Source organism: Drosophila erecta, unplaced genomic scaffold, assembly GCF_003286155.1.
Source record: "Drosophila erecta strain 14021-0224.00,06,07 unplaced genomic scaffold, DereRS2 tig00000126-arrow-pilon, whole genome shotgun sequence".
Lineage (NCBI taxonomy): Eukaryota > Metazoa > Arthropoda > Insecta > Diptera > Drosophilidae > Drosophila > Drosophila erecta.
Window position 1 is genome coordinate 7,171,371 of NW_020825209.1, and position 27,387 is coordinate 7,198,757.

The following is a 27,387-nucleotide window of genomic DNA, read 5'->3' on the forward strand; positions in this document are numbered from 1 at the left end:
CAAGAATCAGAGGACTTCTAAACGTCTATGAATACACTTCATATTTTTATTTTTGTAAACCAAAAACACCAAAACTGTTTTTAAACTGCGAACATTATAAATATATTTTGCATTCCTCTTCTTTTTTTTTGAAACAGTAATTAAAATGCGATTTCCGTTTAAGTTTGGTTTCCTTTATTGAGTTTTAACAATTGCATGATGATTTTGCATTACAATTCGCTTAATTATTAATAACAATTGCTTTCATTGTATAGCATTTGTGTATTTCTCTTTTGGTTTGAATAAGTTTTACTTGCGTTCTGTTTAGAATAAAATTATTGTAACCGTTTTACACTCAACTTTCCACTAGTCTGGCTTCTATTTCACACGTTTTGCCTCGAATTTGACAAAATTGCTGATTTCTTTAAGTGGGTCGACAGCACGCTGCACAATGAGCTCACTTAACTCAAGGGACTAAGCAAATTAAAGAATTAGTAATCAATAAATAATTAAGATTATCCTTTTGCATACGAATCATATAAACAATAATAACTCAAGGTTTGGCTGGATGGCGACAAAAATACTTTACTACCGCAAGTAAAATTGGCAATTTAACGAATTTTAACGCTTGCAAGTTTGGCCTAAGCAAATTAAATAATATACCTAGGTATTCGAACATAAAAATACTTTAGGTAGTGTTAGCTCTATAGAAATTTTGTAGTTGTTTTCGGGGCGAGGGGTGCTTGCACAATTTGTAAAAGGTTAAACGTAGGAAACTTTCGGCAAAGTTTAGTGAGTGTTGTTGCTGTTGTGGTTGTTGCTGCTATATATTTTTGGTTTGGGCGAGTGTTTAATTGCTGTTGTTCATACTGCATCATCCTCCCTCTGCGCAATATTCCTGGCTTAGTTATCTTCTCTGTTCTCATCGGTTGTTGTTATTGTTGGCGATATTTGCTACAATTTATGCGGGTGTTCCGTGATCCGTCCGTCTACAGCTTGCCGCAGATCTCGTTCGTGAACTCGGAGCACTTGGCGCGGCCGCCCAGATCGCCGGTGAGGTACTTGCCTTCCTTGATGGTCTCGAAGGCGGCACGCTCGATTTTATCGGCGTACGTGTTGAGCTCCATGTGGCGCAGCATCATCACCGCCGACAGCAGCAGGGCAGTGGGATTGGCCAGGTCCTTGCCGGCAATATCGGGGGCGGTTCCGTGCACGGACTCGAACAGGGCACCGTTCAAGCCCATGTTGCCGGAGGGCGTCAGACCGAGTCCGCCCACCAAACCCGCGCACATGTCAGACAGAATATCACCATACAGATTGGGCATGACCTGGCGAAGGAGACGGCATTAACAATGCGCTGATACTATACTATGGCGGCTGGGTAATTCCACTCACCAGCACGTCGTATTTTCCGGGGTTCTGGACCATGTTCAGGCACACGGTATCCAGATACTTCTCCTCAAACTGAATTTCGGGGAACTTTTGGGCCATGTCGCGGACACAGCGCAGGAAGAGACCGTCGGACATACGCCTGTGGGGAGGGAAGATGAGTTCAGTTTCTGAAAAAGAGTAGTGGTATTGGCCCACTTACATAATGTTTGCCTTGTGCACAACGGTAACCTTCTTGCGGTTGTTGTTCTTGGCGTACTGGAAGGCGTACTCGGCCACACGTTTGGAGGCCTCCTCGGTGATCAGCTTGATGCTCTGGACGACGCCGTCGACGATCTCGTGTTCGATGCCAGAGTACTCGCCCTCGGTATTCTCGCGGATGGTTACCACGTCCACATCGTCGTACAGCGTCTTGTAGCCCTCGAGACTGCGGCAGGGACGCACGTTGGCATACAGGTTGAACTCCTTGCGCAGGGCCAGATTCAGCGACCGATGGCCCTTGCCCACGGGCGTCATCAGAGGACCCTTTAGGCCGATCTTGTTCGTGTTCACGGAGTCAATGGCGGCCTGTGGGATGCCGAACTTTCCGTCGGGACCCTGTTTACATGTCACACAAATGAGCAGGAGAGGTACAATTAATTAATCGGTAATGCTGGGCAGACGAGTGCATAAGTGCAACTTTATTGTTTTGACTTTCTTTTGTATTTATTTGAATTTCAATTTTTTTCATTGGTGCAAAATTTAAATGTTTTTGTTTGTTTAAATAAAATAAAAATAAATAGAGCACGCTCGCAAATTGTCATGTTTATATGTTATTTGTGGGGCCTTTAACAGAGCAAACCAATATTTGGCTAACAACTTTTTTGAAAATGATGTATGCATTCGAATCAATTCATTTTGCACAGAAAGTAAACTCATATTGCACTGCATTTATATCGAATATAGGGAAATGGTATGTTAATTAGTGGCAAATACTGGTTGCAGTTCAAATTTACCGCCCCAGACGACCGTAGTTGCCACCTGTTGTCAAACGGCCATGCGCTCCGAAGCCTATGGCGCTCAACTTGGATTTGAAATGGCAAGCTGAACTTGTACCGCTTGCCGGGATTACGACACTCACCCGAACGGGAGTCACGTCCACGGCCTCCCACTCGATGGGCACATTGGCGGCGGTGAAGATCTTCTGCACGGCCGCGGAGATCTCGGGTCCGATGCCATCGCCAGGGATAAGGGTGACTTTCTTGGTGCCGGAGGAGTAGGACCGGCTGGCGGCGGGAGTCGCATTGACCTGAAAAATAGGAAATCCATTCGCGGGTTGAGTGGGTTACAGAAATGGTGGCGAGAAAACGCATAGATGGGCAGCAGCATCTAGCGAGATTACATAAGTGCTCATGCCAAACAACAATCCCGTCCACTTCCCCCCGCGCCAAACAGTTCGTCGTGTTGAGGTTAGAGTGCATAAATGATTCCCACGGCGTTGATAAGGCCACAAATCAGGGCCCAATCTCGGTAACTGCTTTTTTCAGCCTTTCGACGAGGGGGTGGGATTCTTGAGGGGCCGAACCACCCGCCCTGCCCACCGTTATCGATATCTCGGCCACGCAACGAGGGAGCGAGAGAGGGAGTGTTATGTAAAGTGAATGCGAATTCTAATGATGTGCTCGTTTCGTTTTCGCCGAATGGACAGCTGATGTCCTGGCGGAGGAGGGGCTGGCCCCATTGCGGATCCCGGATGGTTCCGTCGCTGCCGCTGCTGTTATGGAACCAACCTGGCTCACTGCTGGCGTCGCAGTCGCCGCCGAAGCATCACGCGCTGCAATCAAACCCAGTTGATTGAGCTGCAAGTGTTTTGCGTAATGTGTTGTTGTCGTTTGGAATCGCAGATCAGTGGATCGGTGGGTTGGTTAGCGATGGAGTTGAAGGACAGGAGCGTCGGACGAAAAACAAAACGCAATGTTAGTGGTAGTTGGCCAGTACTTTTTGGCCAGCACGTAATCAACTGCTGTCCTGCGGAATTTGGTCGCTGTATAGAGAAATGGGCGCGACGCGGGGGCGGGTCAAGTCTCTTAAGTCTACACGGGTCTTACAATTTTCTGTATGAATCTAGCAGCCATTGCGTTGGATCGGTTTTTGCACTGATTCCTGCCGTATATTAAATAGAAAAAAGTCTGTCTTTTTAGTCTGCGCCCGCCGTAGTCGCCACCTTGCGGAAAACTGGCGAATCTGCGGTCTATCGGCCGATAGGTATGCGGGGGCAGCGGCGTTGCCACCTGGACCGCGTTTAAGTGGGGGTGAATTTACAAATCTCCCATATCTTCGCATTTGTATCCTCTGCTTTGCTTCAGGCATTTAATTGTTGTGCTTACATAATACGTAAAGTGTGAAATCTACATTAAAGCCGGCTATGGGTAGACAGATGTCTCATGTCGATAAATCGGTTGCCTGAAATTGTGTACAGCCTGCAGGATGGCATCCCTGATCAACGCGCAATCGAAATATCGAAGCGGCATAATCGATAGCTTGTGTATCCCTTGCAACCGTGGCTGCTACAGCCACAGTTTAAATTAACTTTGAGCATTTGCTCAGTTTTCTGCCGTATATTTTCGTAAAAGTTCTGAGAGTGTGCATTGAATAGGGGCAAGCGAAGCCGTTACTCGATCTCCAGCAAAAACGGGGATAGGATAATCCAAGGGGCCGCCTGTCGAGGACCCAGGCGAGGGCAAAAAATCGGATCAACCGACAGACAAAGCTGAACTACGGTCGTCGGCGACAAAGTGCGCTGTGCCCACGGACGACCAGAGAGAATCGGTACGCGAGCGAGTTTTTTTTTTCGCGTTTCAGTTTGGATTTCAGTTACCTGCGCGCAACAACTCTGCTGTACAGCAGTAAGCAGCGGTCCGTAACTTGAGTTTCTGGCAAAGAGTACCACTATCCGGTGGCCCCAGTTCCGCGTCCGGCAGGCCAAACTACGTAAGCGGGCGAAAGTGGCCCGTGCAGTGAGATCCGTGTGGCAGCGTCTTTGGTTGTGTGCTTCTGGGGCAGCAGAGTACCAGGTAGGCGTCCTCCGAGTTCCTCCACTCAGCCAGATTCGGATTCGCGAAACGAAATCCAAATGCATTGCTGTTTCCAAACTCAGCTGGCTTGGCCCTCACCCATACACCTACACACGCGACGCTCGCACACACACACGCGCACACACTCATACGAACACTTATGAATGTATCTGTTTGACAGCGCACTTCTACGCTCGTTACGGGAAAAGTGCCTCTCGCCAAGCGCACACTCTCGCCGAACGCGTTGAAGAGTTTCTATTTGCTGGATTTTTCAGCCGGAGAGCATAGTGCGGCTGGCATCCGTGTTCGAATCAGTCGCTAACACATGTCCACACTTTCCTTGCAGCTCCGCAGTGCTCGTGTTCGCTAGTGCTCGTGTTTGGCCACAGCTAGCATCCTGGAGAAGCAAAACAAGCGCGCCCAGCTCATCCGGGACAAGATGGTGTTGGCGGAGCGCAACACCACGGACGTGGTGCGCAACGGGCGTCGGTCGCGCGGTCCCAGTCCCAATACGCACACCACGGGCGGCGTCACCAACAGCGCCAGCCTCGTGGGCAGCGGCAACAACAGCGGCAACTCCGGGAACGCCAATGCCAATGAAAAGACCACCACAGCTGTGCCAGGTGCGGGCACGCCGGAGAGCTCGGACGACGACAACTGTAAGTGAAATGCCCCGGGCTTGCCTTCCTTTCACTTCAGCCCATTTATCTGTATCATCTCCCCTTTCCAGCCACCAAGCGGAATGGCAAGAGCAAGGCAAAGCAGTCTGAGTACGAAGGTGAGTAGCAGAAGGCTTTTTACCCACGATGTGGTCTTTTAACAAATGCCCTTCTCACAGAGAAAATCCGCGTTGGACGCGACTACCAGGCGGTTTGTCCGCCGCTCGTTCCGGAGGTAGAACGACGCCCGGAACAGATGAACGAACGCGCCCTCCTCGTCTGGTCGCCCACCAAGGAGATCCCCGATCTGAAATGTACGTCTTATTTTCCATTTGATATCTGTGTTGTGCCAGCGAATAGAATACTAATTCACATCTTGTTACCTTGCAGTGGAGGAGTACATCTCGGTGGCCAAGGAAAAGTACGGCTACAACGGAGAACAGGCTTTGGGCATGCTCTTCTGGCACAAACACGATCTGGAGCGGGCCGTAATGGACCTGGCCAACTTCACACCCTTCCCGGACGAGTGGACCATCGAGGACAAGGTGCTGTTCGAGCAGGCCTTCCAGTTCCACGGGAAGAGCTTCCACCGGATCCGCCAGATGGTGAGTGAACCGCGCATAGTGTTTTAAACCCCCTAAACCCAACTGCAACTCCGACCACAGCTGCCAGACAAATCCATAGCCAGTTTGGTCAAGTACTACTACTCGTGGAAGAAGACGCGTCACCGCAGCAGCGCTATGGATCGCCAGGAGAAAACCATCAAAGCGGTGGTCAAGGATGGCTCCGAGAACGGCAGCGAGGTGGGCAGCAACGAGGAGTCTGATAACGATGACAAGGTAATTATCTGCTAGAATTAGTTAAGCGAAAAGCCAAGAGATCCTTCCCCGATCCCGCCCACAAACACGCACACACATACATACACCTCGCTCACCCACACACATTCGCTACGAATTTTGAACTTCGAATACACAAACCACATCCAAAAAGAGACGGCTTTCACTTCTCCCCGTAGGCTCCCTGTTCCCCGGCGCCTCCGGAACGACCCAAAATAGGTAGCTTTTACCACAAAGAATCGTATCACAAAGAGATTGTAGACTAGCGCATTAGGGCTATGATATCGTATGTAAATCTAGGCTAAGGCGACTGAAATTTGTTATCATTGTGCCCCAAAGTAATTGTGTAAGACTGTCCACATCAATGGATTGTTTATAGGCTATACAAGTGTATTTTAAAATGTATTCTTAACTTCGCGAGGGGTTAAGTGGGTTGCACCAGCCGAAAACAGGGGCTTTTAAAATGACTTCTATATATTAAAAGGATATTTCGAGACTTTAAAAACATTCACTGGACGTATTTTTGCTGAACATCTATGGAAAGCGAAAAATTAGATTGAAGCTAATGAAAACAACACTTGCATAATCTTAGCTGATTAAAATAAAACAAATTAACACTCCTAAGTTCAATCAGCATATCTTGTGTATATATGTAAAATCTGGTCATAACTTTTCGATTTAGTTTCGTTATCTACGCCGTGTTGACATTGTATGCTATTGATATGAAATTAATTTTTGGGTAACCCGTTTGAAGTGCAAACTTTTGAGTGTATCCAGGCGCGGGAAAACTGACGACCTGCAACAATGCGCCTGAAATCCTTTGAAGCAGCCTTGTTTTTCAATGGCTGTCCCTCCATTCAAACGTTTTTCTAATAGCTGTGATCAGTAGCCGTCCGCTTGATGAACCAAAGGGCTTGAAGAGAGCCGGGGTTGGCAGAATATCGGGTGTAATCCCTGACTTGCCAATGGTTGGTAGTGTGGACTGTACCCCCAGGGATCCTCTCTATTTACAGCCAGCCGATGTATGTCGTTTTGAAAGTCTGGTTCGTTATTTTTCAGATAATCGCCGTGCCTGCATACATCTCTTAACATTTTTAATCATTATCCACACACAAACGAATACCAAAAACAATAATTGACCAGCATCCATAAGATTTAAACGCAGTAATGATACGATTTCGTTCGCACACAGCAGAGAATTCGCCACACACACTTGAGAATTAATATGTATTCCGCGAAGGTTGGCTTGATTTGATTGGTTTGCTGCAGAAGTTCTTTGCAATTGAATCAGCAAATCGGGTTGACTGGCACTAGACTAAGACAAAGCAACAACAAGAATTGTTCTTTGTTATACACGTACACCTATATAAATAGTATATACAATTTAATATATTTTTTTTAAATAATTATAAATAGAATGGTAAATTATTATACGTAAAATAGTAATTTATATAACGAGATTGATTAATTTAAAGCATTTAAATATTAAAGTAAACCAAGCAAAACCGAAATTATGTACATTCATACATTCTTGTATACAGTGAGTGGAAAGAAAGGAGAAAGACACTCGTTTCTATTTCCAACTCATCCTGCCACAGACGATAATCATGATGGATCACCACACCTAATGCTAATCCTAATAAATGCATATCTTGTTTGCGAAGAGATTAAACAAAAGCCCAAAAACCAACAATTTATATGTGTTTCTTATTCATAGAGATTCGTTTCGCTTCTCCGTTTCCATCTGAGTTTTTGTTCCACCATTTCCCAATCGCTATCACCCATCCATACGCATGATCCAGCCATCCTCATCCAACGACACGAACTCACACAATGCCCCACAATCCACGCTATACCAACGAAGCCTATATCTATCGCTATGTACACATGTATGCCATAAGTTTCCTTTATTTTGTCAGCCCCTCGCTTGCACCTTTATCACTGCACCACTTTAAAACTTGATCCCTCTTTCCCAGCTTGAACTAAGTTTGTCCAGCCACGTCCACTGATCCTCGGCATCTTTCGTTAGCGAATGTGTCGTAATGTACTTTTAAGAACCCACCCTTCTCACCTAAACATAAGACACTTGATAGAGAGCGAACCCACGACATAAGTGCTTGATACCCTCGGTGTCCAGGCTTCCTTGTAGAGGGACCTGGAACCTACAGAAACCTCACGCCAATACTTCCCATTTAGACATATTGAGCAGCAGTGGGGCTCAAAGCCTAGGACACTTATGCGATTTGTATTGGCATTCCGGGAAGGATCGGGATGGGTTGGCCAGGGAAATTTGACTGGGATATTGGGTTGTGGGGATGTTGGGATGAGAGAGAGTGGCAAAGGATCGATTGAACTGCAGTTGGCGAGATTGAAAAATAACCCGGAGAGCAGCAACAATCAGCCCAAAAACAATCTTGTACTTGTTAAGTGTGTTACCAACTGAACTAAAGCAACAACCACATACGTTTTTTCTCTTCTCTTTGCATTCACGGTACGAACAAACCAAATCCAACAATCAATACACACCATTAAACAATAACCCCATCTGAAAATGTCCGAAACCGAACGAACCGAAACAAAACGAACTTCCAATAATCAATGTCAAACCCAAATGAAATGCAAAACCCCCATCGAATCGAATTAAACCCTGTGTTGGTCGGTGTCCATTCGAAAAACGTGACTCCCATTTGTAATGATCGTTGCTGCAACCGCAACCGCAACTGCAACTGCAACTGCAACCGCCATTTGAAATCCATTTGCGGATGAAATCCTGGCTGGGCAGAAGCACCACGGCACCAATAGCACCACAAATGTCACCGACGCCACCACGACATCAACCAACAACACCACCACCACTAACTCCACCTCCACTTCCCCCGCAAACACCACTGCCAACACGATCAACAGCAACCAAAGCAGCAACAACAACAGCAGCGGCGGCGGTAGCGGTGGCAATGCCAACAACATCAGCAACAGCAACGGGGAGGAGAACAACCAGGGCGGCGGGAGCAACAGCAGCAACACGAGCAACAACGATATGGACGCCGAGCATTTGTCCCTCCTCGCTGGAAATGCCCAGGGCGACGAGATGCTGGGACTCGGCCTATCCGGCGATGCTGCCATCGGCACCAATGGCAGCAACAACAACGGCGAGATGGGGGGCGATCCCAGCCAGCTGCGACGCGTGGTTGTGGGCGGATTTTGCAAGATTTGCAACGTGGTCTGTCATGTGCTGCACGATTCGCCGCTGGGGCGCATGTGCAAGAGTTGTCACACCCACTGGAGGTAGATATTTGACGCAAACGCCGCAAGTTTCCGAGACACCAAGCTAATGCCAAGTTTTCTATCTCTCTTCCCAACCCCGTACCATCCTCACTTTCGAAACGATCCCAAACAAATTCAAATCAAATCATTTACTTGAACTTCTTCGTTTTGCCTGCGACCGTTCACTCACCCACCCAACCAACCACCCACCCGCACACACACACACACACACACACATACTCGAAACCAACGCGAATCCGGGGATCACCAGGCGCACGGGCAACCGGCGACCCATTTCCGGGCCGGAGAGCAATGCTCCCCGAAGGTCCACACACAACTGCGCCGTCGCTGCCGATCGATCCAAGCGCAAACCGCCCAAGGGCATGTACATCAACCACGACGACCTCACGGCCCTCGCCAGCTGCAAGACTCCCAGTGTCTACTTGGCGGAACGCGATCGGAAGATCTCAGCCCTCATGGCCGAAGTAAGAAGCGCGATGGGGCCGGTGTCACATGCCATAAGTTAAGAAGTGGGGCTATAGGGGACTTGGGGAGTTGCTGCGGTTAGAATAAGTAGATTAGTAGAATAAGCTAAGGGATCTCTGTAATGAAGCCATCTGCAATGAAAATCATATACTCCCGAGAAAACTTCATTGAAATCCCTACTGTCGTTAAAACACTTTCGGTCATTCGAGTCATGTGTTCTTGTCCAGATCAATTCGCTTTATATCTAAGGCTCACAAAAAAATCATTAGAATATATATCCTACGATCCAGTCTACGGATCAGAGTTTGCAGGCTATGTTGTACCAAAGGCAAATATAATTATGTGAATATGTTGGTCATTGGTTGCACAGATGATATCCTTAAAATCAAACAGTTGGAGTTTCTATACTCCATATGAATTGCTAAAATCTAAGAAATGCTCAACAGGATAGTAGAATCGTACCTTTGTGCCCTTTAATTAGTTTTTTAAGGGTTATATAAGTCATATTCGGTATGGACTAAGATCTCAAAAGAAATGCCATGAAAAGTCTGTCAAACCTATATTCATAAGAAATAATCGAATTATGGAGGAGCTGTTTAGTTTATATTGTACAGTAAAGTATTGAACTGCATTCCTTGCGAGCAAAGCCATCGCAGAATCCACTATCCACCATCCCATACACTGCACCACATTACTTTACACACATACCCCACTCACAAAGCAAATTGACCCACTGACAACTTTCAACTGAATGCCCCCCTGCACCCTGACCCATTTCAGATACAAAAGAATAGACAAATGATGGAGCAGCTGGACAAGGAGTGTGACTCCATCAATGTGGAGGATGTGGTTTCCAAGCCGGCGGCAGCCAACACCGAACCTGCACAACCTCGCATTTCTGCCAGATGGTTGCCAGACGAGATCCAAATTGCTCTGCTCGCGATCCGCGAGTACGGAAAGAACTTTCCTGTAAGTGAACTTTTCTCGTTCTCCCGCCGAATGGCGACTAATTCGCTTTTGACGATTGCAGATGATTGCCAAGTTGGTGACCACCAAAACGGAGGGGCACGTGCGCACCTTCTACTTAAACAATAGACGTCGATACAATCTCGACCAGATCGTAAAGGAGTACGAGGCTGGCAAGTCCGAGGAGTCGGGCGCGGAGGAACAGAGCGAGCCAGTTATCGATGCAGCTGCAGCTGCCTCAGCAACCGCATCTGCTCCCAGTGCGGCTGATACCGCATCCGCCACGAGTGCGACGGCAGACAGAAAACAGTCCACCGAAACCAGCAACAACGGAGTCGAGGCCATCCAAGAAATATTGCCCAAAAAGGAGGACCCAAAGAAGCCGGAGCTGGGAGCGGCTGCGCTAAAGACTGTAGTAGCTGAGGCAGCAGATACCACGCCCACTGCAGCATCCAGCGGCAGCTCCAGCACCGTCGCTGGCGGCACCGTTGCCGCCATCTCCGCCAGTAAGCCCAGCAGCAGTGCTACAATTACCATTACAGATGAGTCTGACACGGCCACGAATTCGAGCAGCGACGTTGTCACCACTGGGCCTGCCGCAGCCACCGGCTCGTCCTCACTGTCCATCGCAAGTTCTGCGCCCGCACCCAAGTCGCAAGCCAGCAGCGAGGAGCTGTCCGCTCAGAAGTCCAATCCCGCGAGTGGGATCGTCGCCACAGGAGCTGCAACGGGCGGAAGCCCGACCGCCAATACCGTCAGCAAGCGGGATGGCTCCGCAATGGTGGGTTCATCTTACTGCTGCTGCAGCTGGTCCATTCCTTACAGCCTCTTCTCTCCACAGGCCGTCGCCGAGCAGCCACCGGCCAAGAAAATCGCGCTTAGCAGCAGCGGCGGAGGCGGAAGCGGAAGCGGCGGCGCAGAGTTCCTGACCAAGTGAGGAGGTCCCTGCGGCGCCGGAGACGTGTTCACTCGCGATATATATGCACGCATAGATATATACCGATACATAACATAGCTTGATGTTGGGGGCAACGTCCAAGAACTGTGCAGCCGGCCATGCGGTTGATCGTTGTATTAGTTCTTTTTTTTTTTTTTCTAATTGTCTTGTAAACTTGGGACGCATTTATCGTAAAAAAGCATCACGGCTTCATCTAGGCTTGTAGAAATTAGTTCGTTTGTATTTGGGGTAAAATTGAGAAGATTCGGCATATTACACAACTCTTAACCGGGGATCGTACGTACATACATAAGCACTTTAACTCATTTACGTAATCTTTGAGTCCGGAGCTCGGAAAAGAAGCTCGGGGGAGCACCGCTGAAGGAGCAACCATGTATCTTTCACAAAATTTGTATAGGTCAGAGATATTTTGAATGGGTTTGACGGTTAAGATACTGTCCTACGGCGGGTCGGGACTACGCAGACCACACGACAAATTTAGCGCAGATTATGTATGTAAAACTATGATAATCAGTTGTACACGTGTAAATTATCATCCTTTTTTTTTCGTGACATTACTTAGCATATAACAATTGGGGTAGCCCTGCCACCGCAGCTACCCCACGTAATACAATCTGGAATATCACCCATCCGGCCTCACCACACCACTCCATCAACGAGTTTCTGTTGGGCTAGTTATGGCGTAGCCAACACCTGGACACCATTGTATACAAGCAGTTCTATCCATTTAGGAAAACAATCTATAATGTAATACGGTCGAATGAATGTTGTGGCTGACGAAACTGAATCGTACTAAACCCTAGTATCCTAAGTATCTACTGGCTTATGAAACTCGATTTTTCTGTTCTTAGTAAAAGTGGTCTGAATAAGAAGTTTGCACATCTCGGATTCGGCTTGCATGAGTCGCTGTCCAATGAGTTGTTAACAATAAATAAATATAAATATAATTCACATTCATGTTGTTTGCCATGCCAATGGGTGGTATTATCACTAATCTGTCATTGCTAATAGTTAGAAATTTCACGCTGATGGATGTGGATATATGGACTTAACCATTAATGAGTATAAAATATAATATAATTAAAACGAAATATATGGCAACAACGGGCGTTAAACTGAACTTAGCGCTGCTGGGACTCATGGAAACGACGGTAGTTGGGGTAATTCGACGGCCGGGAGACCACACAGCGCTCCAGGAACGGCACGCAGGTAATGAGGTAGGCCAGTCGGTTCACCCAGCCGGGAATCTTGCGGCCACAGACGAGGTGTGCCAGGCAGTTGGAGAAGTGGTTGCAGTTCTTGCTGGTCAGATGGTAGCTGTTACCGGGAAACTGGAGGCCCAGCTGGTCGATGATGCGCCCCACGTCCGCGCAGCTGAAGTGCGTGTAGCCCAGCAGAATGCTCTCCCGGTAGCGGAAGTTCTCGCCCAGCTCCTCCTGGGCATTGCAGGGCTCGATCTCGAAGATGCCGGATATCGGGAACTCGTGCCCCCCAAATCCGTACTCCCGCCCGTACAGCTGGACTCCCGAGTGGAAGAAGCCCACGCCCAGCGCAATCGTGTAGTTGTTGATGGTGACCAGGTCGTACACGTTCAGCAGCACCGGCTCCTTGTGCAGCATGTCGTCCCGACTGCTCTCCCTGTCGCCGCCCAGGCAGGTCGTCCTCATCAGGCGGTTAAGGAACATTTCACGAAGGAAGCAGACTCAATTTAAATTGGATATCGGTACTCCTCACTTGGCTCCTCGAACGGCAGCTGTTTTGGAAGCAAACTTGGAATTTAAATATGTGCAGCTTGAGTTGGAGTTCTTACCGATCGCCTGCTGGGGCTCAAAAAGTTAAAAAATGCCCCAAGGCTGAAGTTCTAAACTCCAAAACTCAACTTTTCTTAATCGGATTTTGAAGTGGCATACCTCTAAATGTTTCTGGCGCAATGCTCTAAATATCTGCATTCAAATTTAGAAATTTATTTTATTTAAATTTTGTTGTAATTTTTTTGCTGTGATTATGTTGTAGAAATTCCAAAACATTAAAAAATGAAATTTCTGGTGTGCACTTCCAATAGCTGAGTAACGGGTATCTGATAGTCGAGGAACTCGACTATAGCATTCTATCTTGTTTTGTTACTCGGGAGGGGATGGTTTCATAAATAATAAGGCTGCTGCAGTGTGTTTTTTAAATATTTTTATTATTTGCATTCTTGCTGTGTCTGGCATAATTTGTTAAACATGCGTCTTGTAGTTTTCGTTTGGCTTGTTTTTCTCGTATTTAAATATATATAGGTGATGTATTTTATTGGTTTCCGTGTGTTTTTTTGCTTTTGGTTTCGTTTATAATTATTATTAAATATAACTCGTTAATGCATTGCTTAGCTAAAAAAAATCATCTTATAATTAGTTCGACACACCTTGAATTAGTTAGAAAGTTTGTAGTTTAGTTCGTTTGGGCTTGACTTGCGGCTGCCTGCTTTGGATTCCTGTGCATTTCGGGTCTTTGGGGGGTCGGATGGAGGTGGATGTGGTCATGTGGTGGTGGTGGAGGATTTAGGATGCAGTGGGAGTGGCAGTTGGAGCTGCTATATGTACGTCGTATGTTGAGTAAGCTATATTAATGAGTAGTGAGCAGGCAATGAAAAGTCGGAAGAAGCAACCAAAGAGTTGCACGCATGGAAACCGGAACTAGGAGCTAGGAGCTAGGAGTAGATCCAACCAGACCGGGTCAGATCAGACTGGGCTCCACTTGCGCGTTTTCCACGTTTTCCGCGTTTTCCGCGTTTTCCACGGGGAGGGGCTAAGCAACCTGACTTATGCTATCGCTAGTACATATTTTAGTATATTTATTTAAATTTATATATGCGCCTGATGCGCGCGTTACTTTACTTTTTATAATGCCACGATAAAATCTCAATACACAATTTGCTTAGATACTATGACTAGTTGCCTATTACAATATCCACTTCCGCTCGCATTTGTTTACCTCCGACTCTGGCTCTATGTACCTCTATCTCTATCTCTACCTTTACCTCTACCTCTACCTCTACCCCATTATTCGATTTGGATCTGGTTTTCCAAAAAAAAAAAAACAAAAAGATAAAACAGAATAATATCAACAAGTCTTATGAGTAAATCCCGCCCAGAGCTGAACGATGGCGCCCTTCATTCCGATCCTTATCCCGCTCCGATCCGATGGGGCATCCAGGATGGGCTGTAGACTAATGACTGGTATATATACTATATATGTACATATGTATATACAGCGATATATATATATGCATAGATATAGACAGAGAGATTTGGCTGCTGCAGGACTTCGATTGACGCACTCCACCCTAAAACACCGCGCCCCAAAGGGCCATTAAGGCGCGATCTTTTAAAAGAAGTCGTCAAAGGTCTTTGATTATGTCTGGTACTGCAGCATGGGGGCTGACAGGTTGGGATGATGCGACGAGTTCATCCGCAGGGCGGACAGGCTCTTGTTGTACCACTCGTCCTCCGGCGACATGCCTGCTGGGAAGATGGGGAAACGAATATTCCATTTAGTCAATTACCTTGTGTACGAGTATCAGAATCTGTATTCATTCAGACGCCTTGCATTTCCGTGGTGCGGAAATTCCGAGCTACACTTCTTCACATCACCCGGAGACGAAGACACGGTGTTTTCTTGGCCGGAAATTCATCTCCCTGCACTGCTCCCTCGCATCCGGCAGGTCACCTTCAAGGTGCCTCCAAGACGCCCCACCTCCTCTGTCCGATTACGTGAAATCAGCTCAGTAACCCAATCTGCGAGGGCGCCACTGGCCTGGACACCGATAAACAACGTCGGACTTCAGCGGAAATTTGCTTACGCACCAGGGACTTGGAAGGGGCCAATCGGCTGGGGGAGCACGGGAGTACGGGAGTACGGGAGTACGCCCTTGTACGCAACATGAGATTCTGTCGCGCCAGAAGACTCGTGTCCACGAACAGGCCGAGCTCGGAGCATCGGGAACTGGGAATTGGGAATCGGAATTCGGGAGAATCGATTGCTTAAGGTGCGATCTCCAGAACACACTGATCATTCCAAGTTAGGCCGCGGCCAGAAGCGGTTGCCCAAGTGGATCAGCGAAGTGAAAGTCCAAGGGAAGTGCAAGTGCAAGTGAAAGTGTGCAGCTCAGCGCGGCAAGGTGTCCATGGATAAGGGTAAGAGACATATCGTACCGTGGAACTCACCCATCGAGTCCTGACGCACTCCAACGGAGCCCATGTTCGTGCTGTGCGCCATGGAGAAGGGCTGCGTCATGCCCGGATACGAGGAGGCGCCCATTTGGAACAGGTCCTGCAAGAAATGCACATGTGTCAAGGTAAAGTAAGGTAGGTGGCCTAGATGGCCTAGATGGCCTCGGTGGCCCATGCAACTCACCTGGGGATAGCGATTCATGGTGTTGTGGTGCGGATACGGCTGATATCCGCGCGAGACGCTGTAGCCCTGGATGTTCCGCATCATCCCGTTGCAGGATGGGATCACAGACGGTGCCAGCGCCTTCTGCAGCTGCTTCTCCTGCTTGCGGTACTTGGCCCGCCGGTTCTGAAACCAGACCTGCAAGTCGGTAGAAAGGAAATGGATGTTATTTTATTCGCAGAAAATGCAAAGTGTGTGTGTGGGGCAGTGAATCTCTGGCCAAAGAAGGACCCTTTAAGTTCGGACCCACTCTGCGTCCGGGCAATTCGCTTTGAAAAACACTCGGGCGGGCAGAGCCCTAATGATGGCATAAGAAGGCGAGGCTAAATGGAAAACCCTGCTCCTCCTCCTTGGCCCAGAACCCAGCCAGCTCCTTCTACTCCTGCTGCTCATCCCACTCCTGCTTTCTGCCACCCACTTTGCCTCTGGCTCAGGACGTTGATGATGCCAACGTCTTATGAGTGAAAAAATCTACTAAATTGAAATTGAAAATAAGTTGACGACGCTGTTTGCTGCGAGGGTCTCTGGTCCTGAGTCTCCGGTCCTGGATCCTTGGTCCTGCTTCTTGGATGTCCTGGATGTGGGATGTGGGCTGCCTGTTCGCCAGGCTCTCTAAGTGAGTGGGCGTACATGGTGTGGGCCGCCTGCTCTGTTTAGATATTATTAAAGACAGTCGTCGGCGTCCCCACGATGATGAAGGAGCCCCATGGCCCCATGGCCCAGCCCCACCCCCAGCCCCACATCCTGCCTCCCTTTTTTTCCATGATGGCGAAAAGAAATTGCCAAGATGAAAGCAGGGCTCTGCACTAGGCAGCAAGACAGCCAGGACGGATGGCATAAGAAGGCAGGCGGCTGGGGTGATGGCCTGGGCCTGGGATGGTGTGTAGAAATTTCCGACATTTTGGAAGCTGCTCAGCTTGCTTTGAGTTACTTAGCGGAGTGCGGGGCAGGACGGAGGACGGAGGATGGCGTCCTGAAGGGTGGCAGCGGGCTAGCTGTAATGGCGGCACCCAGACTTTAGGACGGTCCTTCGATTTTTTCTCCTTTCATTTTCTTATTTATTTTATCATTATTATTATCTTTGTCCATGACTATGTACACGTACATATCTGTTGGGTTTTCTGGCATCGGGCGGGTCTCGGGTGGGGTTTTCCCAGAACTTGGAGCCTTCAAGCGAAGAGCACTGCCTTTCGGGGGTTGTTTTCAGCGCCCACTTGATGGCTCGTTCGGTTTCGTTTGGTTGGCTGCCACTGCCAGTGCCACTGCCACTGCCATTGCGACTGCCAGCATAAAAATGCCAGCAAGGACACCCTGCAACATAATGCTCTTAACCATCGGCCATGTAAGGATGGTATACTATGGCACGGCGTACCATGATGGGATGGCTCCAGTTCGAGGGTGGAAAATGCGTTGTCTGAATGATTCGATGGAGCTCTGTCTATCTGTCGTTCAATTTCAGCACCAGCTGTGTGTGTGTGTGTGTGTGTGTGCATGGGTGTGCATGGGTGTGCGTTGGATGGGTGGAGAAACTCAATTAAGGATACATTTGATGGCACACTCTCAACCGTACGTACACATGTATGTATGTACATGCACATACATTCGTCGGCCAAACAAGAACAAACAAAATCGAAGGGAAATTCGATTTTAGCCAACATTTTCGCTCGACTCCAAAGAAAGAGGCTATGATGCGGCCCTCTAGTTTGGTGGTATGGTAGTATGGTAGTGGTGGCACAGTGGTGCTCCAATCTTTAAGTTGGCCATGGGGCGCAGGGCATGCAGCCTAAACTTTAATTACGTGAATGCAAATTATAAACACAAATAGCCATGCTCATGCTCAAGCACACACACACACATACTGGCCGCGCCGGAAATATGAAAATTAAACGTATTCAAATTGAATTTACTTTCAGCATTTAATCAAATTTAGCCGCTGCCATCGTTTGTTTTTGAGCTCGCATTTTGGCTTTTTCACTTCGCAGCGCTTAGAGCCGCATGCGAATCCCTATGATTTTCATTTTTTTACTGGCCCATTCCGGCCGCCTTTGTTCCATCTGCCGGACAAGTTAGACGAACTCTGCGTCCGGGAGCAGGTGGCAAATGGCAAATGGCAGTTGGTGACCCGTGGCCCCTGCCATCGGTGACCTACAAATGCCAAGGCTGGCTAATTGCCGCCTTTAAAACCCACTCTTTTGGGCGGTTTCCGTGGAACTCAACCTTTGTTTACCGGCACAGCGGCGACAAGTGCTGAATTTCTCATAACAAACAATAAAGCCTGGCGCCTTGTGACTCCAAATAAACATAGACTGGCAGAAGTGCATATATTCGCACCCTTGCAGCTAGTTGTTTGTTTATATGTCCAGAATTTCCGACTTCAGCAAATCAATTCGCCTGTTGCTCCACTTTCATGATCATGATCATGATGGCAATCCATCCGATTACTTCCCGTTGAAATTGGGTTTCATTTGAATCCAAATACGAAGTTTAATCAGTTCCCAAACCCCACTTAAATCCCAACCTTATCTTTGATTGGCATTATTTAAGTAGCTAAGTTTGAAGTTTGTTTGCTAAAGTTACTATTCAGCATTTGTTAATTTGTCGCTGCTTATATTTCTAGCTTTTCAATAATTTTTTCAACTAAATAAGTTTTATCATATCAGAAGGAACAAGCCTGAAAACATTACAACTTATTACAAATTCACCCCAACCATAATTAAGTTAAGCAGAGAAAAACATCTGGAGCGGATTTTATACAAATTACATATTAGATACATAGATATTTCGAACTATAAGTGGCCAGTAATTGAAAATAGGATGGCCAGTTCAAAATGAACTTTATACCCAACACAAAAATGCGTTGGCCACTGGGTAACTTTCGTGTTATAAGTGATACTTTTGAACTTCATCAGGAAAGTTAGCAGCGATTAGCCCAAACACGTTTTCAAGCTACTTTGAATTGTATCTATATAGATTCGAGTCCCAGCCCATCAAAACCTATAAGCATCTACACATAAGTGCGCAGACTGGCAACTGAATGAGTGCTAATGTGCCCTCTGCCGCAGTCGAAAATTTGCGCATGAGACATATTCTGGCTTCTGATGGATTTCCAGGCAGATGTGCCTAGGCACGCCCCATTCCACCCGCCCACCTCATCATCGTCATCATCATCATCATCATCGTCAATTTGCCGCTTTTCAGCCAAATGTATACACGACAAATTTGTCAACAGCAACACGATGTTTTCGCTGCCAGGCGCTGAGTGCCAGAGTCAAGTTGCCAGCAATCGTCGGATTACCAGGGGGTATATATCCATCTATCCATCTATCTGCGTGGTGCTACATGGTGCTTATGGGGTGGGGTGGGCTGCCGGAAGGGGGTTGCACGGCTAAATATTTGAACATTTGCCGAAAAATATGGTTTATGCGGCGATAATAGACTCTCTGCTCCGGTTTACACTGTCCAATTTGCGCGGGAACAGTTGTTCCACAAATCTGGAGGGGGCATGCCTCAGTGCCCTCGTAATGATTGTAATAATCTCGAGTGATTCCGATCGCAACGACCAACGGGCACTACATAATATTCGCATTTGATTGCTAAGAGTACGAGTAGGATTGAGCCAAATACTCGACTGCTTATTACAAATAAGAAAGCTTTTGCTTTTCACTTGAGAATCTGAATTACATTTTTACTAAAGCAGTCGACAGTTCCTGAATAGCAATGGAAACTTAGTTGTTCTCAGGCAATCAAAAACAAATTGCCAAAAATTTAGATGAAAGATACGTATTGCTTTTAAAGGCAATCTGGGGAGTTTATCTGTTTTTTCAATTGTCACCGGCAAAAAAAGGTGATAACCAAGCACTTGCTGCAAAATCACTTTGGTAAGCTCGCAGGACGCCTTGTAACTCGATACCGCAGACTGAGGAGTTCCTAAGGATTCGACGGGCTGGTGAGCTCACCGAAATTCCACCCTGCCAAAAGCCCACTCCCACCCAGAATCTGCCTGCAATCGCGTACCACCCGCCGCACTCACTTGTCGCGCAGTCATGATAAAACTATAAATTAATTATTACCGCGGCGCACTTGAAAGAAGCCAGGCAACCTGGCTTCAGCCCTCTGGCGGACGGACCAGGGGGTTTTCCGGCCCATTCGGCCATTTCCCGACTTGGATGCAGGCGGTGCAGGCAAAGAACTTGGCAGCAACACCACTGCGAGCCAGTCGGCCGGAATAATCGGACGCTAATCGGTGACCAGGATCACCACCATCATCAGCGGTCCACCAGCAGGACATGCACGTGGGGGATTCTGCTCGGATTATTGTGACTCTGGCGTGAACAACTGTTGAAATTCTATTTCATTTCTATGAAATGGTGGTAATTGGGTCCGCTCGTGAGGAGCAACAACTGAATTGGCTTCTGTCAACTGGGCGTGGTTGGGGGTCACTGGGGCATCCGGCGAGGGGCTACCCAAACCGGGGGCTAGAACCGATGGGTTCTCTACGCTCTACTCACTTGAATCCGCGCCTCGTTCAGCTTGGTGGTTCGCGCCAGCTCCTCGCGGCAGTAAATATCCGGATAATGCGATTTGGCGAACGCCGCTTCCAGTTCCGCTAATTGTTCCTGAAATAAAGCAGATTTCAATTAGGCGAATGCGTGGTGGAGTCGTGTTTTTCATCTTTTTTGCCCCCTATTTTATTTATACATATGCATGCAAATCCTTTTTGGCAGCGCCATTACCCTCTGTTTTTGTTCGAATCGTAGGCTCTGCTCTAGAGTAAATCTATTTCAGTGACAAAAACTCAAAAATGTACAATGATTAACTGAGGCGGATTGAGTAACTTCTCTTTGCATTGTCAAACACAATTAGTATTTGTTATAAAGCTCAATAAAAAGTATGGAAAACATCAAACTTGGCTGAAATATATTGGTTTAAATACAGTATAGTATTTAATAGTATTATCCTAGCTGAACTGGCTTTTCTGAACAAAAAGTTAGGCTAAAAAAGAAGTTAAAAAAATAAGAGAAAAGGCTTCTCAATAATTCGAATCTAAATTGCATTAATGGAGTATGGATACTTCACGAATTTCACTTGCTTTTCTATACTGCAGTGAATGAAAGATATATAAAATAATATCAATGATGACTATACTCGTACGAGTATAAAATGAACTAAAATGAGATCTTTAACTCGAATAGTCTGAAAGTGGATTATGTTTGCATCTGTGAAGTACTGTATCTGATTTTAGTTGGCTCGTTTTTCCAGCTCCATAATCCTAATTCCTACAACTTTGGTATCTGCCTGTCTGGTGATTAAGCACCTGGCACCTGGCCGGCTTTCAATTTTTTCGAGCTGGAGCTGGATTCGTTCCCCTTTGTTGTTGGCTCCTTGCTGCTCTTGTGGCCTCAAAGTTTTTAATTACGAGTAACCTTCACAGAATCCAATTAAGATTTCGCCCATGGAATGAGTGGGTGGCACGATGGCGCCGACGGGGCAATAGCGATGCAGACTGTGGACCCTCAAGGAGCCGCAGGCACTGACCGCCTCCAAGTACTGACCTGTGTGAATGTGGTGCGGTGTCTCCGCCGGGCGGGCGTGGGGCAGGACGCTGTGGTTGGGGTGTGGCCGGCGTGCTGGCTGAGCGATGATAATCCGCTTCCGGGCGAGGTGATGCCGGCGGAAACCGTCGACAGGCCGCTGTTGGGTTCCGGCTTGAGCTTCTTGAAGGCGCCTTCCGCTGTTGGAATACGAAAATGTGCTTGCATGAGTGTGGGTGCACACGTTGCCATTCAAAATATGGATGTACACATTATCCCCTGCTTAATATGCGTGGGGCGTTTAAGCCGAGTGGCCAAGCCCCCGCAAAATGCTGCATAATTGCCAGAGCAGCCAGGACACCACCGCACCGCACTGCGGCCACAAGACGCTGCCATTGTCGCAAAAAGCAGACAAGGTGACAAGGTGACAAGGTGGCAAGGCGACAAGGTGAAAAGGTGAAAAGTTTGGACTTGGCTTGGACAGACGGAGCACTCCAGCGGCACGTCGCCGGTCGCATGAATATGCAATATGGGATAATTTATGCAAATTTCTGGCACATTAATCGAGGTAGTCCTGGTTATCCGCTGGCTGGCTGCTCTCCAGGACGCGCCAGGACCTACCAGCCACTCGTCGCCACTCGCGGAGGACGCGTGCCAGGTCGAAAAAGGCGGCTGGCGGAGGCGGAGGCTGAGGCTGAGGTCGACCTAATAAGCAAGGGCCAAAGGTCAAAGTAGGGCATTTTCGGCTCTCTGCGCGCTTAATTGACGCGCTTAGCTCGTTAACGAAATGTAAACTATGTAGAAAATGACGGATACGGCTGTCCTAATTGAATCACTGGCGCAAATAAAACGATGCGAATAGCGTTATTTATGTTAAGCAAGGACTCTCGTCCTTCGAAACCCTCGAAACCTCCAAAACCTCCAAAACCGACTGCCGTCTAATGCAATTGACCTTGTTGTGGGTGTGGCTTTGTTGGCTGTTGGCTGTTTCGTGGTGAATGGTGAATGGTGAATGTTGAATGTCAAATGTTCGATGTTGCACCAGCAAAGAGGGTCAAACAAAAGTTGTCCGAATGCAGCATTTATTAACAGCCCATTTCATGGGCAACAGTTCAACTGTTTGATGGGATCGGTTCATTCTGAGAATCCTAAAGATCCTTGAAAAGGATCACATTTTGCATGAGATGTCGTTACGTCAATATATAATCTAGAAATCTGATCACATCTTACTTAGTTTTTAAGCATTTTTTTCTTTCTTTAAACTTTCTTACACAAACACATTAGTTCTCAATGGGCATTAGTTGTTGTTTTGTCTATAAAAGCAATGGTTTTTCGATATGTCAATGCCAAAAGTAAAATCCGGCAAAGTGAATACCAGTACTATACTGTATCTATACTTTTTAAAACATTCTTATTCGGTCCGCTTCTGCAAAGTTTTTATTGCAGCGTGTCAAATGAGAAAGTTTTAGAAAGCGATTACAATCAACAACCCAAAATATCATATGTTTAAACTTTCACCGTCCTTTTTCCTGAAACACTCGAAGGTAAAAAGCCGATACTCCTCTATTGGTGTATCACTCGCACTGAACGGTGCGCATCGTCACTACGTGTTCTGCCGATTCCAGTAGGAAGTAGGAAATATAACATATATATTTATCAAAAATAAGTACATGAATAAATAAATGTTTTAAGCTCTTGGGTTATTTTAAAATAAAAAGGGATTGTAGTGGGATATATTTATGATTTCCATCATTTGTAGGTTTCATTAAAATTGTTTTCACCATTATTGATTTCTTCTATCACTCAGCTCTATTCATGTGTTTCTGATCCAGAAGTTAAATCCGTCTAATATATTTAATTTCGCAATATAACACATGCCTCCAATTCTTCAGTGTAAATGATTGAAATTCAATTTGTAATAATTATATATGTATGTTTGGATAAACGAAGACAGTAAATATTACCGGGGGTAATACGAATTGTACCTTTTATCAAAACCCATTTTTCAAATGCTGAGGACAACCAAAAAAGGGGCAAGGTGCATCTAATGTAAGGATCTACTGGAATTCTATACAAGTTTTTAAGGCTATTAGTGATCAAATTTCTTAAACAGCTTGACGAATTTATATCAATCTAAGTTGGCTACGAATAATCCAAAACACGAAATGATCATGATCGCATCTCTCTCGCGGAAATACACAGAGTATGGATGAGGTTGGATGAGATTTTACAGGGCTGTTACATAAATCTCTTCAAGCCGAAGGTCTATGTAAGTTTGGTTGGAATTCTGTGAGAAGAGATTTCTATAGCATCCTGAATACAGTCGGAATCTTCCAAGCTAATCAGTTGAATGTCAAATTATAATCTTTTTATACCAATGACATCATAACAAACTAGATGTGAATTGAGATTGAAATTTATGAAAGTAAGTGTAGAATAAAGTTTTTTGCTTGGCCTTGCAACTTGTGCTATTGGTAGTTTTAATAGGTCTAAAACGTATATAAAAGATATAGTATTAAACATTTAAAAATATCGTTGTAAGGCCTGTGAATTTGCTTAGTAATCAATCAATATTTGTAAGACGTGCATATATGTTTACTTTATCTGAAAGTGGATTCTTCTAATGATTTGATGAGTTTAGAAACTGAACAAATTATTTGCACTTGAAATTTATTAGGCAATAAACGGTTAGGGTTAATTATGTTTAAGTTATTTAAAGCGCTATTAAAGAAGAAGTTAAGCCTGTTTTTAATAATAATTGGCAACTTTAAAGCTTTATGATAAAAACTTGAGATATGTCATCTATCGTCACTTTTATTATGAGAAAATTACATTCCAACTTATCATTCAATTATCAACTTTCATTTAGGAATAGTTGCCATACATTATCAATCCGTCTTTAAATAGAGGTAATAATAATTTGCCAGTACAATGCAGAAGTAAAAGTTTTAGAGAAAATTTAACTTATAGATAGCAATGTTTGCCAGTACCATTTCGCCATTAACAATTAAATCGTATGTACGAAATCTCTCTTCTTAAACATTGTTGTGACTAAATGCGTAACTGACTCAATATGATCGGATAATCACAGGAGATTTTCATTTTCGTATATTTTGAATTCCATATTCCCTATATAAAGTGTAGTGTTTTGACACTAATCCAACTGATGCGCGCCGTGTAAAAAAGAATTTCATACGGAATTTGTAAATGCATTTAATATTATGTAATTTAAGAAAACCCTATTGGCATGAGTAATTACCGTATTGCCATTTTAAACTAATTGAAAAATCAACTAAGTTACTTAAGAAACATAATTAAATTTGGCGGTAAGAAATTGAACAGTTTGAAAAACAATTTTCAGGAGTAAGAAAAGGAGGAACCAAATGAGCTTCGTCACTAACAAATGGTTAATTGAGTATTTCATTAGCAATCATTAACCAATCAACAGCACCCCAAGAAACCACATTGGTTCAATGTACATTGATTCTTGAGCGGAGATACTCGATTTCCTACTTTCTAATACATATGTAGTTGCGGATGTCCTGACAGCTCACTGGCTTTATTGTGACCTAAGTGTGCTCTGTTCAATGGCAAATCGCTTGGATTAGAGGCTGACCAGCTGTGCCGCAGACTAATCCTTGCAGCGGAGTGGCCACAAGTGATGGGGAGACAGGACACAGAAACAGGACACAGGACACAGAAGTCGGTCCTAGCTGGCGATAAGCCAGGAACAAAGGAGCTAGGACAAGCCGGTAATAGGAAGCTGCAAACGAGCATCAACAAACAAGCGGACGACAAAGGACACGGGTCAGAGGACAAAGAATTCAATGGGCACGGGGAAGAAGATGGGAAAGGGGTGCTGGTGTCGGTGCCGATTCGGCAGCACCGATGGTGGTGCTGGTGCCAAAGGATAATTTCCGGCATTGTGGTCAGATTAGGAGCCCAGATGCCTTCGGAGGGACACTCACCCGAGATGGTGTGATCGGAGAGGCGCGACGGCGGCGTGTGGGCCGGCGTGTGGTGGTGCGAGGACGAGTCCATGCCGGGAGTGGGCAGGCCGGAGTAGAGGGCGCTGAAGTCCTCCGGCGTGCTGCTGCACTTGCGCTGGTGGTTGAGCGAGGAGGAGGACGACTTCTCCAGCGTGGTGATGGGCGAGCGCGTATCCTGAACGGAACTGGCCAGGCTGAGCAGCCGGTTCTCGTGCGAGCCGCCGATGCCCATCAGCCGCTGGTCCTGGAACGACATGAACTTGGTGTCCTGCCCCACGCCGCCGTGCTGCATGCTCGCGTGGTCCTCCAGCAGGCCCTGCTGCAGCCCCAGCAGTCCGCCGACCAGGTTCGGACGCAGCTCGTCCATGCTCAGCTTGCCGCCCTGTCCGCCGGCCGAGAAGTTCAGCTGGCGACTGAAGATCGCCGGAAATATGTTGAACTGCTGCGAGTCGGCGCTCGACTGCGGACTCAGCCCCAGGCTGTGTGGCGCCACGTGCGGGAGCGAGGAGGAGGAGGAGGAGGCTGCTGCGGCGGCGGCTGCCGCGGCTGCTGCTGCGGCCGATACCGATCCTGTTCCCGCTCCGGACGAGCTGGGTCCGTTGCCGATGAGCAGCGTGGGTGTGCCGGCGGTGACGCCTCCGTTGTTGATCAGCTGCTGCTGCTGCTGCTGCTGCTGTTGCTGTTGCTGCTGTTGCTGTTGTTGCTGCTGCTGTTGCTGCTGCTGTTGTTGCTGCTGCAGCGGGCTGGCAACTCCAACGCCCGGCGGCAACTGTTGCGCTTGCTGCTGCTGCTGCTGTTGCTGCTGCTGGGGGACCACCGACGGCAGGAGTCCGTGATGACCGTGGGCTATCGCTAGGGCGTGGGCGTGGCTGCCGTGGACGTGGCTGCTGTGGGCGTGGTTGGCGTGGGCGTGCGGATGAGCGAGAGACAAGACGGCGGCGGTATTGCTGCCGTTGCTGGGATTATTACCGCCGGACTGCTGCTGTTGCTGCTGCTGTTGCTGCTGCTGTTGCGCTGCTGCTGGATTGTTGCTGTTGCTGGTGCCGCCGACGACGACTCCTCCGGAGGCGCCACCACCGCCACCACCACCACCACCAGGACCACCAGCACCACCGGAACCAGGGCCGCCGGCGCAACTCTGATGTTTGAAATCCAACTTGTGGCCGGCGTAGAAACGCTGCGTATCGATATACGTCTTGAAGAAGTCGATTGAGTAATCCAACTGGAAGCTGTCTCGCGGCGAACGCGCTCCCGTTTTGATTGATCGAATTTTGTGGCGGTGCGGGGCCTTCGGCGAGCGGAGAGGCCTCGAGGATGGCGCACAGGATACGGCTATATATCCGATCTGGTCTTCAATCTGCTGTTCGGTTTCGGTTTGGCACTTGGTTTCGCACTAGGGAGCACTGCCCGACGGCAAAGGGATGAGCACTTCAACACGACACATTCAAAAAAATCCGACAACAGTCGCTATAGTATTCAGTATATATCTTTATATATATATGTGTATTTCGCTGGGAATCGGATCTGCGTAGAGATCAGGATGCGGTACCGGTACCGCGAATCATCGGGATGGCGTTTTGGCGTAGTGGCGTGCGTATTCCGTCCGCTGGACAATTGTTGGTGTACCGCTGTGCCGGGAGCCGCTGCAGCAACTATGGCTGTTTGTTTTTCAACTGCGGTGCTTTCGTCCTTTGGTCCCCAGGAGCAAGGAGCACGGAGCAAGAAGAAGCAGAAGCAGAAGCAGAAGGAGCAGCAGCGGAGGAGCACTCCTTCTATTTGGCTCTGGCTGTTTGCTAGTGTGTGCGTGTGTGTGTGTGTGTGTCTATGTGTGTGCGTGTGCGCG

At 47.2% G+C, this 27,387-nt stretch overlaps 4 protein-coding genes across 10 annotated transcripts; 1 reads left to right on the forward strand and 3 right to left on the reverse strand.

The window, feature by feature from the left end:
• Nucleotides 1-157: 157 nt before the first annotated feature.
• Nucleotides 158-3,596, reverse strand: LOC6550350 (probable isocitrate dehydrogenase [NAD] subunit alpha, mitochondrial). Its single transcript, XM_015155273.2, has 5 exons — nucleotides 3,456-3,596; nucleotides 2,489-2,656; nucleotides 1,571-1,965; nucleotides 1,375-1,510; nucleotides 158-1,307 (listed from the first exon to the last, which is right to left on the reverse strand). Exons 1-5 carry the CDS (start codon nucleotides 3,480-3,482, stop codon nucleotides 969-971), a joined length of 1,065 nt encoding a protein of 354 aa, XP_015010759.1. The 5' UTR covers nucleotides 3,483-3,596; the 3' UTR covers nucleotides 158-968.
• A 239-nt stretch (nucleotides 3,597-3,835) lies between these two features.
• Nucleotides 3,836-11,920, forward strand: LOC6550351 (REST corepressor). 6 transcript variants are annotated; one of them, XM_015155659.2, is made up of 11 exons: nucleotides 3,836-4,421; nucleotides 4,768-5,080; nucleotides 5,152-5,199; nucleotides 5,260-5,394; nucleotides 5,471-5,685; nucleotides 5,746-5,919; nucleotides 8,699-9,201; nucleotides 9,452-9,665; nucleotides 10,447-10,635; nucleotides 10,697-11,413; nucleotides 11,474-11,920. In XM_015155659.2, the coding sequence occupies exons 2-11, from the start codon at nucleotides 4,861-4,863 to the stop codon at nucleotides 11,567-11,569; spliced, it is 2,511 nt and encodes an 836-aa protein (XP_015011145.1). In that variant the 5' UTR covers nucleotides 3,836-4,421; nucleotides 4,768-4,860; the 3' UTR covers nucleotides 11,570-11,920. The 6 variants fall into 6 exon arrangements, with proteins under 6 accessions (XP_015011145.1, XP_015011146.1, XP_001977780.2 ...); XM_015155660.2 differs by having other exon boundaries at nucleotides 3,836-4,176; XM_001977744.3 differs by lacking the exons at nucleotides 8,699-9,201; nucleotides 9,452-9,665 and having other exon boundaries at nucleotides 3,838-4,176.
• A 774-nt stretch (nucleotides 11,921-12,694) lies between these two features.
• Nucleotides 12,695-13,277, reverse strand: LOC6550352 (deubiquitinase DESI2). Its single transcript, XM_001977745.2, has one exon. It carries the CDS (start codon nucleotides 13,273-13,275, stop codon nucleotides 12,712-12,714), a length of 564 nt encoding a protein of 187 aa, XP_001977781.1. The 5' UTR covers nucleotides 13,276-13,277; the 3' UTR covers nucleotides 12,695-12,711.
• Nucleotides 13,278-14,870: 1,593 nt separating this feature from the next.
• Nucleotides 14,871-27,139, reverse strand: LOC6550353 (ALX homeobox protein 1). 2 transcript variants are annotated; one of them, XM_026981947.1, is made up of 7 exons: nucleotides 27,100-27,139; nucleotides 25,524-26,876; nucleotides 21,577-21,755; nucleotides 20,533-20,640; nucleotides 15,986-16,162; nucleotides 15,784-15,901; nucleotides 14,871-15,090 (listed from the first exon to the last, which is right to left on the reverse strand). In XM_026981947.1, exons 1-7 carry the CDS (start codon nucleotides 27,107-27,109, stop codon nucleotides 14,984-14,986), a joined length of 2,052 nt encoding a protein of 683 aa, XP_026837748.1. In that variant the 5' UTR covers nucleotides 27,110-27,139; the 3' UTR covers nucleotides 14,871-14,983. The 2 variants fall into 2 exon arrangements, with proteins under 2 accessions (XP_026837748.1, XP_026837749.1); XM_026981948.1 differs by lacking the exon at nucleotides 27,100-27,139 and having other exon boundaries at nucleotides 15,796-15,901; nucleotides 25,524-25,964.
• Nucleotides 27,140-27,387: the final 248 nt, after the last annotated feature.

Bases quoted from the DNA above. Each gene is read 5' to 3' on its own strand.
- LOC6550350 (XM_015155273.2), bottom strand. From the start codon at position 3,482: ATGGCTGCTAGATTCATACAGAAAATT. The intron at 1,966-2,488 runs GTGAGTGTCGTA...ACATGTAAACAG, and splicing joins TGGACGTGACTCCCGTTCGG to GGTCCCGACGGAAAGTTCGG. The intron at 1,511-1,570 runs GTAAGTGGGCCA...CCCTCCCCACAG, and splicing joins GTGCACAAGGCAAACATTAT to GCGTATGTCCGACGGTCTCT.
- LOC6550353 (XM_026981947.1), bottom strand. The intron at 16,163-20,532 runs GTGAGTAGAGCG...ACCGACTTGCAG, and splicing joins TGAACGAGGCGCGGATTCAA to GTCTGGTTTCAGAACCGGCG. The intron at 15,091-15,783 runs GTACGATATGTC...TCTTCCCAGCAG, and splicing joins CTCGATGGGTGAGTTCCACG to GCATGTCGCCGGAGGACGAG.
- LOC6550351 (XM_015155659.2), top strand. From the start codon at position 4,861: ATGGTGTTGGCGGAGCGCAACACCACGGACGTGGTGCGCAACGGGCGT. The intron at 9,666-10,446 runs GTAAGAAGCGCG...GACCCATTTCAG, and splicing joins TCTCAGCCCTCATGGCCGAA to ATACAAAAGAATAGACAAAT. The intron at 11,414-11,473 runs GTGGGTTCATCT...TTCTCTCCACAG, and splicing joins AGCGGGATGGCTCCGCAATG to GCCGTCGCCGAGCAGCCACC.
- LOC6550352 (XM_001977745.2), bottom strand. From the start codon at position 13,275: ATGTTCCTTAACCGCCTGATGAGGACGACCTGCCTGGGCGGCGACAGG.